The sequence below is a fragment of the Henckelia pumila genome, unplaced genomic scaffold, assembly GCF_033568475.1.
Source record: "Henckelia pumila isolate YLH828 unplaced genomic scaffold, ASM3356847v2 CTG_19:::fragment_3, whole genome shotgun sequence".
Classification (NCBI taxonomy): Eukaryota; Viridiplantae; Streptophyta; class Magnoliopsida; order Lamiales; family Gesneriaceae; genus Henckelia; species Henckelia pumila.
The window spans coordinates 1,946,674-1,959,875 of NW_027331777.1; the positions used below are offsets into that span (position 1 = coordinate 1,946,674).

Below are 13,202 nucleotides of genomic sequence, written 5' to 3' on the forward strand. Positions count from 1 at the left end.
TTCAGTTGTTAATGCGACTAAATTTATTTTAAAGTAAGAAATTGTTGTTTGGATTTATATCCAAGCCACACTTATAAACACTTCAACTGATCTTATCAGAGAGGACTCTTTGCTCAACAAAGAGATATCACTTTTTCCAACAATATGTAGTGATCCGTGCACATATAAAAATTTAATACATCAATATAATTTGATCCCAAAAAAAATGCGTCATTATAATAAAATCTATACTATATAATTACCAAATTATTTATATAAAATTTCACACAGCATCCATACAAAATTACAATAATTACATCATTATTCTTTTTTAAAACAATCACACATTATTGTATTTATTTATAAATCTTTCCATATTATATTTAGCTCGATCACTGCATAGTTTCAGTACTCTCTAATGGCGATTACTGCACAGCACTGATACTCACACACCCCAAAACGACTGTTCAGTTCTCCATTGCTCCGCCGCCAATGGCCAGAAAAAGGAGAGTCCCGGAGGTCTTGTGGAGGCTGTTCCACAACCGTGCTCGCCCTCTAGCCGAAACTATCTTAGCTTTGATCCCTCCTCCGCCGGTGGGATGCAGGTGCCGTGGGCGGCGCTGCCTCTGTTGCAGCGGCGACCAAGCAATGTCCTTCATTCTTCGACCGGAAGATCCACCCGACTACCGGAAACTCTTGACTGGATGCTATGCTGTTGTTTCAGAAAACGCTCCTCCAATTCCCGTGCTTGACCCTCACTGCCGTTGGTCGCAACAAGAGGTATTGTTTTCTATGCCTTTCTTTGATTTTTTTTAGTGCATCCAAGTGATCCAACTGTAGAGCTGAGGAGACTGGAGAGCCAAGTGTCTGCTGTTTTGGCGGGAAAACGCAATGGGTTTCGTTTCGTTGATTTTTAGAGGGAGACTTCTGCTATGCCATGGCGTGATTCATATTTTTTTGCATTCTCTTGTGATATTTGACGTGCCCCCTGTCCGAATTTAGACATTCAGTGGATCACAATGAAGTTTCTTTGGCGTACATTTTTTTGTGTTCTCTTGTTATATTTGCCGTGCCTCCAGTTTACAAACACGACATACACATCTAGATCCTTGTGTACTTCGGAATTTCTTGGATGATCGAAAATTACTGATACACGCACCATGGTGGATGGCCTGGACGAACTTCTATGGGAGATTGATTAAGAAAACTAGAGGTGAACAAGATGAATGACCCTTGAAGTCGCCCTCTTCCCCCTCTTCCCTCTTCTAAGAAAATATTAAAACTGAGAAGGAAAGAGTGGAATCATGACTCCCTGTCCTTTTGAAATGTTTCCTTCACACCGTTCAGTGCTTGAGTTTACATGGTTTTAGCCGGAGTTTTATCTAACACCGAGGAGACATCAGAATGTACAAGTCACCAATTTGAACGCACGAGTGCACCTGATCGGCGATGTACTAATAATACATAAAAGAGGTTGAGCATGCCTGCAACAGAGAGAGACTGCATCGTGTAATTTGGATTTCCTCCATTGTATTCACATGATGATTAAAATATGTATGATGCTTAAACTTATCTGATTCTGAAGAACCCTTAAACTTGATTTTTCGGGCACCTTTGTTCATGAACAGTACAAGTTAGGTTTAGTGACAAAAGGTTCTTTCAGACTGGCTTCTTCATTTAATACATTATTTGCTTACAAGCTTTTGGTTCTTGATGCTTGCATCAATGGTTTAATATTACATTCATAAAGATTACTATCCACTTTCAATTTGTGGAACGTTCATGATTTGATCCAGACACATTTTTTTGTTTAGATTAGACATAACTGAATATTCTTTGTTTTCAAACACTTGGCTCTTATGTTACTGTTGTGAATATGGTTCTACTGTGGTGTTACTTTCAAGAGGGAAATGCACCAATGCTGCTTCTAAGAGTATAGACCCTACTTAAGCAACTGTTTTAATTTGCTTCTATGTGCAACTCTTGGCCTGACTAAAGCAATTATCTTAGTTCAAGATACCAATTGGAATGAAGTTTAAGATTTTGTTTGTATTATATTTTGCTATTGTACTTCATGAGTCAGATTGTGAGAAGATCCATTGAAATGATATTGTATGAACAACCATCTTCTTCAAATCTGCTCTGCTGCGGGTACAACAAAGTGAGTTTTTATAACTTTTACCAATTAGTCTATTCAAGTATACTATAACCGGTTGAAGTTTCATATGCCAAAATTCGTCAAAAGATCTTGGAGACCAACGTACTTAGCAAGTATACATATAAATCCCAACTTTATCATGCATAAGATAATTTGATGGTAGGTGAATTCCTATTGAGGAATTTCATGTCTAGCAGGCCAATCGCTCTAGTGCAATCATTGATACATTAATGTCCTCAGCATGGATTCTGCTCCTTACAAGAGTAAGTAATTATATGGTTTCTATTAGTATTTTGTTTAGCTGTGTATATTGGAATCATGGTGGTTTACCCATGACAATTTACATAGGTTGGAGATGCTCTGATGATGTATTTGCTGAAGTACACTTCACTATTTTTGCCCCTGCCTCGACATAAACATCATCAAATAATCGGTTTTCCTATCAGCGAGCTGAACTTAAAGTTGTCTAGATCCATGCCCGAGTCTAAATCTCATAATCATCCCCTCACCTATCGCGGTAATGCTTTAGAATTCAGCAGTGTCGTAAATGGCAGTGGCGGGGAGGTTAGTGACTGCCTACCGCCTTGGCCACCTAGGCGGTTGAATTTCTTTTACTATTTTTTATATAATCATGCAATATAATGCATAAATTAAATGTGCATGATTGAGTTGACTATTATGTTTTGAATAGAAAGCGTATAATGTATTGATAATTAGAGTTTTTTAAAATTTTGTTTACTTTTGACCGCCTCACCTGCCCGCCCCACCCACCTTGGCTTACCTTTGACCGCCTACAAAACCTCCTAAGGCAAAGGAGGTGCGGTCGATGGCCGCCTCGACCACCATTTAGAACGCTGGAATTCAGTTGTTTCAAATGTTTTCTTGTATGCATTTTGTTTTCTTAGATTGACAACGAACATGAGTTTAACGACACTGCATATAAACATAGTTATATTCCATTCCTTCAAACTTCGCGGAAGATGTTTATGCTGATTTTTAGATTCGACCTAGAAGATATGCTATCTAATCTGGCATAACCTTGTTGTACACTTCCTTGGAGACCTAAAAATATTGAAGCTCTAATTGTAAACTACACATTTTATTTAAACTTTAGTCAAATTGAAATAAACCTGACAACCGCATTTACAGCCAGGTTGGCAGCATATATATAAATCGTGAGTAATTGTGACTATGAAATTTTTTTTTATTGCAATTGCTTAATCATTCGTTGACATCAAATGACCCTAGTGTTTAGTGCTGTATCAAAGCATTTTAGCCGCTTCGATTTGACAGTAACTCTTTCAGAAAAGGTTTGTCAATGGCTTGAGCCCACTGTCCTTTCATTGCTACTCTTGTAGTCCGTTGCATTCAAATTGGCTTTGGAACTTTTATCACTTAACTTCATGAGAATTGCTAGTTCATTAAGGTTTCTGTAAAGTGTATCTGCTTCAAACAATTTTTATGATTAGGGAAGAAGAGGAAAAAGGCTGAAGAAGATGAGTCAATGGTAGGGAAACAGCTCTGCTTACATTCTTTGGGTGTTGAGCCTTCTTCAAACTTTATTAGGTTTATTGATAGTCATGGTAGGGTTGACTCAACATTCTTGTAGTCATTGAAGGAATAATACTTTGTCAAAAGAATTACTGAACAAGATGTATTATTTGCAGGATCTTCATGTGTTTGTAAGGAAGAACTTTCACTGAAAAAATCTGAGGTAACCTCAAAACCAAATTTTGGACCTTGTCGGAAGCGTAAAAGACTGTTTCGCTGGCAGCGCCAAAGAAAACGTAAGCAGTTGGCCATTGCAGAAACCTGTTCTTTGATGATGCCCGGTGAAGAAGATTTTAGCAACAGCAATGGTGTATCCAGAGGCCTTCAAAATGCCATCTTCTCAAGTTCAGTTCAAAGTGATGAAACTGTACGTGTGTTGGTTTCTGTCGAAAATAAACAGTTTATCCCTTTCAATTGTATGCAAGTTTTCTGGTAATGAGGAACGGAAACAATTAGGTCTTCATGAATAGCAGAATCTATTTACTTACACTACTATGCTAAAGCTATGACAAATGCCTGTGGGACATTAATATCTATGGAAATAAGGTGTTCATCTCTTTACAAGCTTAATGATTTGATGTTCTTGTTGAGTTGCCTGACCTTATTGATCCTCTAGGCTAATGTCGGGCTAACTCTTTTATGAATAGATTCACAAGTTTTCTCCAACCTGAACATCAACCACTCTGTAATATTATTGATCAAATTAATATGAAGAAAATTTGAGTTAAAATCACGTTTTTGGTTTATTCATGCATTTGATTGTTGTTCATCAAGTATTCAACATTACTAAATGCTTTCCTCTTATTATATACTATTCCATTTAATTTAAGTGACTTTGCAGGCTTTAAAATTTCTTCTTCTTTAATTAAACTGTTAATTGTTTTATTTCGATAGTACCCTCGTCTGTGATGGCGGTCTCTCTCATTCTAATTATTAGGAATGATTCCCTAAATTGAGTAGAATTGATAAACTATAACTTAATATTATCAGTCGAGGCTTTCTATATATGTGTTTTTCTTGAAATCTTCACTTTGAACAATCAGAGAGAGCATGTAACAATCAACAAAAGTTTCTAAGGGTCGAATAATATTATATTGTTGGTACAGGAAATGAGGTTTAGTCAGAAAGTTGATGTTGACCTTTATATTGTTGGTACAGGAGATGAGACCTATTCAAAAAGTTGATGTTCATCTAAAATGACAACAAACAATTACCTGGTTGTGTTTTTGTGTAGGAAAACAGAGATGCACTAGATATCATTAGGTTCACTGTGTTGCTTTTCATGTCAATTCTATTTAAAGTAAAACTCCCACCTTAAATTGGAAAATAAATGCAGAGGAGAGATATTGAGAGCTTTGGGTTGATAGTGGAAACTGGAAAGTAGGACAAAATTACATAACTCTTCTCCTAAGTTCTCTCTTGGAAACTTTAAATAAGTAAACAATCATATGAAAAGAGGAATCTTTGCCTCTACTCGAGAATGCTCATGTTTTTAATACGAAAGGTAGTTGCAACAAATAAACTTCTAGAGTTTCAACGTGGTGACTTTTTGCTTAAGGAAGAGTTGTTAACTTGTTTAAACCTTTTTTAACGAGACAATCGTGCTTGTTAAGCTACATGATGGACTGTTTAAAGCTGGATTTTTTGTATTTTTTTTTACATTTGGATCTATACACACTTTTTTGTTTCATTGCATTTAATTTTTTTTTCTCTCGAATGATGGGGCTTTTGGTTTTGACTTTTGCAGAACATGTCACCATGCTTTTGTTGTTTGGTATTTCGAAATTTACCGAAGTTGGCAAAAAGTGCTGAGATTCGTAGGCGAAATATATTCTATAGATTGGAGAATTCATCATCCATGTTCCCCAAAATGCGTATCCTTATCATATATTTCAGTATATTCAGCCAGTCCAGGAGTTTTTTACTTGAAGATTCGTGTATCTATCATCCTAATACACGCGAATCATAGTGAAGCATTCAGCATTGTGTTCGTTTTCCATGAAAATGTAGCTGTTAAATCTCCACTGTTACTTTCTGTAGCTTCCGGTTTTCATAAGATTATCCCTTTGCTTTGCCCCAAAGACCTCAAACTTCTAGAACGCTGGCATTACTCTCCTATGCAATGTTATTCCTTTCAGTTTGTGTTGAAAATGATAATACTTCATCCTCAACAGTGGACAGACATTTTGAATAGGTTGAAGCCCAATGAATTTGGAGCAACTGTTCTTTTCAATAATATCTTTGGAATTCCTGGCATAGACAAGAATTCTCAATCAGTGCAGTGTTTTCACAGCGAAAGCAGTTTCCCAATCAAATCTGACTGTTTGTAAGCACCAACTGGTTTATTATGTTTTCATGGATCGATGTGATCTCATGTATTTTTTTCCTGCTTTTCTTTTTGTCTGTTATACTCATTGTTGATTGTGTGCTTGATTGGATAAAATTCCATAAAATTTTGCACTTTGTTGTTGGCCTCTATATACGACATGATTTTCAAAGTTTAGAGCTTAATAGTTCACTTTTGAAATGAAGTTCATATTTCCCATAACGCAAAATCGGCCCTACAAATTAAAGAAATATCCCATGTATAAAATATAGGAAAATTTTCGCGCTATAGTTTGAGTGTGGGCCAGGCACATGATAAATGATTTTAAAGTGCCCCTTTGGTTTGTATACAAAATAAAAATGGTAAAATTTACCCATAGCAAATTATTTTCTTCTTTTGATTCCGGCTTTAGTTTTATTGATTGGGAAGGCAACAGTCGATATTTTATTTCTATTTGGAGGACCTTATCGATAAAGTTGCTGCACTTGGTCATCTATTAACACAATATCCTTTAACATTGTGGTCACAAATGCAACTTGGAATTCCTTGAAACTCTCTCGCTTATCAGATGTTCCATCTAATGTCTTGTACCCTATCGTGTAGGTATCATCATCTTATTAAGCTTCTCAAAAGTCTAATTCGTAAGACTCATAATTGCCGACATATGAGGCTGTTGGACAAACACTGCTCCGTCACAGCCTCTTCTGAAAGTGAAAGTAAGGGTCCTGGCCTTATGACTCAGGTCAGTGTTTATGATCAAGGATGTTTGCTTGTCTATCTTGTACAACTTAAAGGTCGACCACTTTTCCATTTGATGTCTTTCATACAATGCGTACTTCATAAAGAATGCTTTATTGAACTTCGAATTATTCTGATCTCAGGCTGAAGTGTTATGTATTAGGTGGCTACTATTGCCGATCAATTTATTTCCACTTCTTTTTCTTGTCACCTTTTCGATGGTGCTTCAGTTTGATTGGCAGAGGAAGTTTTAACAAGTTCAGATTTTTAGTAGATCACTCTTACTCTCGTAGATGGATTCTTTTTTGTAAATACTTTTCCTTTTTAAGTCTATTGAACAGGACTTGAACATCATTATGTTGCGCATGCTCAATTTAGCAAATTTAATGTGGTCATACTAGTTGCAGAATCTAGTTTTTTGTTTTTTTAAAAGGAGGATAAAGATTAAGTCCTCCAACTTCTTCCCATGTGAATCGCACGATATCATTGATGTCCAGTTAAAACTTCATCATGTTGTTTTTATTATGATTTGTCAATTGTGATGCTTTTGACTTGTGGGTTTAGGAAATTGATCATGGGAAGAGCATAGCTGCGAGTGGATGTTATGGTGCTCAAATTGAAGGCCAAACATCTCATGATGATATTGAGGCAAGTTGCAAGATGTTTTCAGAAGCCACTAATGATCTGGTTGACTCAAGTAAGAATTATTGTCTGAAGAAACAGGTTATATCATTTATTTGGGCAATTTGTCGGAGAATCGTTCCTGTGCAATTGCTTGGAACCCATTCTAATTGGAGAGTTTTGAGGAAGAACATATCAAAATTCATTCAGCTGCGAAAATTTGAGAAGTTTTCGCTGAAGCAATGTATGCACAAACTGAAAATATCAAAGTTTCCTTTATTGTCAAGTAATAATTTTTCTTGCATCTTAAGCTTTGATGGGATGGGACATTCTAAATGGTCATCTAGGCCTATGGATAAGGGATGCAGTGAATTTGCAGTCGCTGATATTGTTAGGCATAAGATTTTGGAATGCTGGATGTTTTGGTTCTTTACTCATCTAGTATCACCAGTGGTTCAAGCTAACTTCTATGTCACAGAAAGTGAGAATGAAAAGCAAGAGCTAATATATTATAGAAAGTCTTCTTGGAAGAAAATGCTGAGAGAAGCAGGGAAATGCCTGAAGAATCAGAGTTATTGTCAACTAAATCACGCTTCCACCAGAAAAATTTTAAGAAAACGATCATTTGGTTTCTCAAGGATCAGACTTTGTCCTAAGAGAAAAGGTTTTAGGGTTCTGGCAAACCTTCAGGCATCCTCCAAAATGCCACATCGGCCACTGCTTCCTGGAATTCACTCCGATCAACATTTGAGGAGATCAGCGTGTCACAATCTCAGAAGTGTCACATTCGAGTCATTTAAGTCGGTAAATAGTGTCCTTCGTGATTTTCACGTGGTTCTAAAAGGTATACAGACAATGGAACCGGAGAAGCTGGGTTCGTCGGTATTTGATTATAATGATGTCCACAGAAAGCTAGTTCCTTTCTTGTTTTCTCTGAAAAATGGACCTGCCCGCATGCCTTGCGTATTCCTTGTGGTTTCGGATGTGTCAAAAGCTTTTGACTCTCTTAACCAGGATAAATTGCTCGATATCATGAATGATGTCATGTTGTACGATGAATTTACTTTGGAGAAGTATATTCAAGTTATTTGCACAAAAAATTCTTTGAAGGTCCATCAGCATCCTGTACTAGCACAACAAGGTGTAGTTGCTGAATCTAAAAAAATCACACCACGGCTTCCTGCCCATTCATTGGATAGTATTCTTGTTAAGAAGGTATCGATATTTGCTCAGAAGGATGGCTTTTGTACCATTATCTTAGAATTAGGATCAAACTGTTTAAGTAGTTGGTCACTTTCTTTCCCTAATTTTTCGATTAGGATCAGACTCTGTAAGTAGTAATCACTTTCTTTCCTCTACGTTTTCAGGCATTCAGCAGAAAAATAAGGAAGGAAGAGTTTAACATACTTTTGAAAGAGCACATAAAGCATAATGTGGTGCAATTAGATAAAAACTTTTACTTACAACAAGTTGGTATACCTCAAGGAAGTGTTTTGTCTACTTTGCTTTGCTCATTTTACTATGGACACATGGAAAGTAATGTAATCTTTCCGTTCCTTCAGAAAGCTTTTGCGAACATTTCTGGAGAAAGTGATACCCGTTGTGCTTCAATTTTAGGGGGTAATCATACTGAAGAAATATTTGCGCGTACTTCTGAGTCTCTTCTGCTTAGGTTTATTGATGACTTCCTTTTCATATCAACTTCAAAGAAGCAGGCTTCTATGTTCTTCTCCCGGTTGGAAAGAGGAGTTCGTGAGTACAATTGCTACATGAACAAGGAGAAATATGGTTTAAATTTTAACATGAACAACAGCCAAGGATTGCAGTCAAACAGGCATGTTGGCAAAGATGGTGTCTCGTTTCTTCGTTGGAGTGGGCTTCTGGTCAACTGCAGCACGTTGGAAATTCAGGCTGACTATACGAGGTTTGTGTTCTTTATTCTGTCGTTATTTACTGGGATAGATGCATGAAGTGAAATGTTTTTGCCCCTTATAATCTTATATTCTACTTGCATGCTGCCTTGCCTGTTTCTTTGAGATCGGCAACATACTTCTGTTGGGAGATAAAATGCCACTCTTAGAGTGAGCCATCTCAACTCCAAGAAATTAATTTAGCTTCCCTGATGCTTTGATACTCTCCTTATCATCATCATTGGTCACTATAATATCATCGTGTGCCAAAAATGCTGCAACTCTTCCGGAAAGTGAGTCTTTGAAGAACTATTTGTGATTCCCTTGGTTTTGTCAATATCCCATGGTAATCACAACTCTTGCAATTCTGCCAAACCATGCCCATGGTGATTGCTCAAGTCAATACAAGGCTTTTTTAGTCTACACATGATATGAGTAGCCAACTTATTTGCATGACCAGGTGAAACCTCGATATACATTTTTCTTTTTAATTCTTAGTGCAACAAAGCGTTCTTGACATCAAATTGCTACAATCCCAACCATAATTAGCTGATAATGCCAACAGTATGCCAACGGTATTCATCTTTGCAACTGGAACAATGGTTCCTAAGTGATCAATACTACAGGTTTGAGTATGGCCTTAGCTACTAACCTTGCCTTCTATCTATCTATGTATCGATCTGCTCTAGGCTTACTATATAGATTCATTTTCACCCCACAGGTTTCTTTCCTACCGAGGACTTCACCAATTCAAGTTTAGTCTTAGTTTCTTTTCGTCTATTCATGTAACCATAACAGAAGAAACACATTTACAGCATACTGGGCAAGAAATACACCATGACTACTATCATCCTTTAAGAACATCAACCGGTGCAGATATCAAATGATATTCAGAATTTCCCCTAATTTATTAGATATTGGTAGCAATGTTTACACCATAATCTTCTGGTACAGGTATATGTTTTATGATTTTATCTTTTGTTCTTGGAGCACCACGGGGTTTGTGTGTCCCTTCAATTAATTTAATAAGGCTTTCCGCGAATGAGTGTAATGTGAATCAGTTTTCTATGAAGACTCAGTTTAGCATTGGTTGAGTTAAAATGGAAGGTCTTGAATATTATTTTCCTGTCTTGTATTGCTTCAGTAGTCACACTTGCAATATGAGACTGCTATTGGTAGACAACAAAGAACTGACTTTTATTGATGAAGTTTTTTTGAGGTGCGTTTATTCTCCTTTGTTTCTTTGTTACTGAATGTAAATGTATATGCTGAACAGGTACCTCAATTCTCATTTGAATTCGACTCTGACAGTCAGCTGTCAGGGTAAAGTAGGTCGTAAGCTGAAGGCAAAATTGTGTGATTATCTGCGACCTAAATGTCATCCATTATTCTATGATTCAAACATCAATTCTGGCGCTGTGGTTAGGCTTAACATCTATCAAGGATTTCTTCTCTGTGCCATGAAGTTCCTTTGCTACATATCGGACCTCTCGTCATTGCCTAAATTCCACCCAAAATTCCTCATCAATTCTATTGATGCGTCTTTGAGGTATGGATTTATATATTATTGCAGTTAATTTACTTTTGTTGAAGGATTCAGCAACTACTTTTCACTGCATTGTTCTTGGACTCAATTCATGTTTTATGTTTTCTTCACTTCTCACCAAGTGAAGCATTTCCAACCTGGGGTGGATCCAGAGGTTGGGCGACTAACGCCAAAAAATGAAAACTAAAAACATTAAGCCTCCTTTATTTCTAAATTATTGGATTTCTCCCTGTTCCCAATCATCATTTACTGAAGGCATCATGTTCACCAATTTCCAGGTACATGCACAGGCTCATAAAGAGAAAGATGTATACATTTGAATCTGAGATTGCTTTTCGTCCAAAATACAAAATCAAAAAGCATGAAATATTATGGCTGGGATTTCATGCGTATCGTCGGGTTGTCAAGAAGAAGCAATCCCGCTGCAAGAAGCTGTTTCATTTTTTGACGCATAAGTTGAAGACACTTGAGAAAGTAGAGAACATTTCCTCTGATCTGAGGTATGCCATTGATGATACACATTCGTCTACACTTTGGAGCATCAAGTATTGACCTGTTCAGTGCAGTGATTGTGACTGTAGACTTGCAATTTTTTGCCACATATTGCCAAACCTATCGAGTTTTTGGATCGAGTTTTTGGAGTTAGGTTGTCGAACGAGCTTCGTTGGTGTATATATTATATATGGCAAATATGAAGTGTGCTTTGGTCATGGTCTTGGTTTAGTGAAATTGGATGGTCATCTAGTAACTTGAGTCACTTTCATTCTGAGTTAATTTTGATCTTTCTATGTTCTATGCCTGGTACTATTATATGCATTCAATCTGAATTATTATACTAATGCTTTTCCCCAAAATTGGGTCACTCCATCCTGCCTCTTGGGGAGTGTTTTGGAGAGCTTTTACTTATTTAAAAGTGATTCTAGTAGAGATTATTTTGAAGTTGGTGAGACGCAAGTAGGGAGTGTTTGGAAATACAAGCTAAAGTTTAGTGTTTAGAAAATAATTGCTTCCAAGCTTAATTTTTTAACTAAATGACAACCATACCTTTATTTGATTATTTACTTTTTGATACTCACTATAAAAAATGAGTTTATATATTATTTTACATTATGAATTTTGTTACTTGAAAAAATATAAGATTAATAAAAATAAAAATATTAAAAATGAAAAATTTGTATAAATATACAAAATATGTACAAAAATGTATGAAAATGCAATATATATATATATATATAAATATATATATATATATATTTATTTAAATAAATGATTGTAATAATAATGTAAAATTTTTAAAAATATTTTTTTTAACAAATGCTTGTAATAATAATGTAAAATTTTAAAAAAAATTAAAAATACTTGTAATAATAATAATGTAAAATTAAAAAAATATTTTAAATAAATAATAAAAACATATGTAATATGATAAGTTTATTAAGGGTATATATGTCAACTTGTAATTTTATACCTTAAACAAAAAGCAAAAGCTAAAAAGACAAAAACTCCTATGAGACGGTCTCAAGGGTCATTTTTTGAGATGAGTCTCTTATATGAGTTATCCATTAAAAAATATTATATTTTATGCCAAAAGTATTACTTATTATTATAAATATGAGTAGAGTTGACACGGCTCACGGATGAGACCGTCTCACAAGAGTGTTACTCAGCTAAAAAAATCATCAAATTTTAGGTTCTTGCTTTTGGGTAAAAGTTGTAGAAGTTAAAACAGAATTTAACATTCACAAACACTTAAAAACACTTCTATGCAGCTAGAAGCTAAGAAGCACTTTGTAAAAGCTCTATCAAATACTCCTTTGGTGATATGAATCTAGGAGGTGCTCGAAGATTCATATTGTTCCAAGAATTGTTCCGTAAGTTGTCATCGAGATTGGACGAATTTGGGATCTATGGTAATCAAGTTGAATTTCTTGAAGATCAATTTGGAGGTTGTTTCAATGTTCTAGAGTTGGTGAAAGTCCAAGAGAATGAAGATATTGAAGAAACAGAAGAAAGGAATATGAGAAGAGCTGCTGAGAAGCGCTGTTGGGAGGCGCAATAGTACTTGATTAGCGCTGCTGGGGAGATTTCTAGCGCTATCGCGCTAGAATGAGGCGTTATGTCTTGGCGTTGCTGCGTTTTGTGATGTGCTTCTGCGCATGCGGGAATAGGTTGTTACGTACTTGTGCGCGTCTGCGGGAAAGTACTTCGCATTCTTACGCCTCTGCGGGAAAGTTTATCACATTGTTGCGCTGCTACGGGGATTTCTTGCGCTTCTGCGTTTTCTTCCGAGAAAAAACACACAATGCGGCATTTTGTGTGTGTTTTGGATTTTATTAATTACTAATTATTTAATTAGTATTTTCCTATTTTGAG

General features: G+C 36.0%; 1 protein-coding gene across 4 annotated transcripts; it reads left to right on the forward strand.

Annotated features, from left to right (window-relative positions):
- The first annotated feature begins 390 nt into the window (after positions 1 to 390).
- On the forward strand, positions 391 to 11,669 carry LOC140870726 (telomerase reverse transcriptase). Of its 4 annotated transcripts, XM_073273116.1 has the most exons (14): positions 391 to 759; positions 2,063 to 2,140; positions 2,335 to 2,400; positions 2,486 to 2,654; positions 3,607 to 3,720; positions 3,805 to 4,055; positions 5,436 to 5,562; positions 5,870 to 6,014; positions 6,618 to 6,756; positions 7,317 to 8,588; positions 8,741 to 8,842; positions 8,936 to 9,297; positions 10,560 to 10,832; positions 11,108 to 11,669. In XM_073273116.1, the coding sequence occupies exons 1-14, from the start codon at positions 472 to 474 to the stop codon at positions 11,379 to 11,381; spliced, it is 3,660 nt and encodes a 1,219-aa protein (XP_073129217.1). In that variant the 5' UTR covers positions 391 to 471; the 3' UTR covers positions 11,382 to 11,669. The 4 variants fall into 4 exon arrangements, with proteins under 4 accessions (XP_073129217.1, XP_073129216.1, XP_073129218.1 ...); XM_073273115.1 differs by having other exon boundaries at positions 8,741 to 9,297; XM_073273117.1 differs by lacking the exon at positions 3,607 to 3,720 and having other exon boundaries at positions 8,741 to 9,297.
- Positions 11,670 to 13,202: the final 1,533 nt, after the last annotated feature.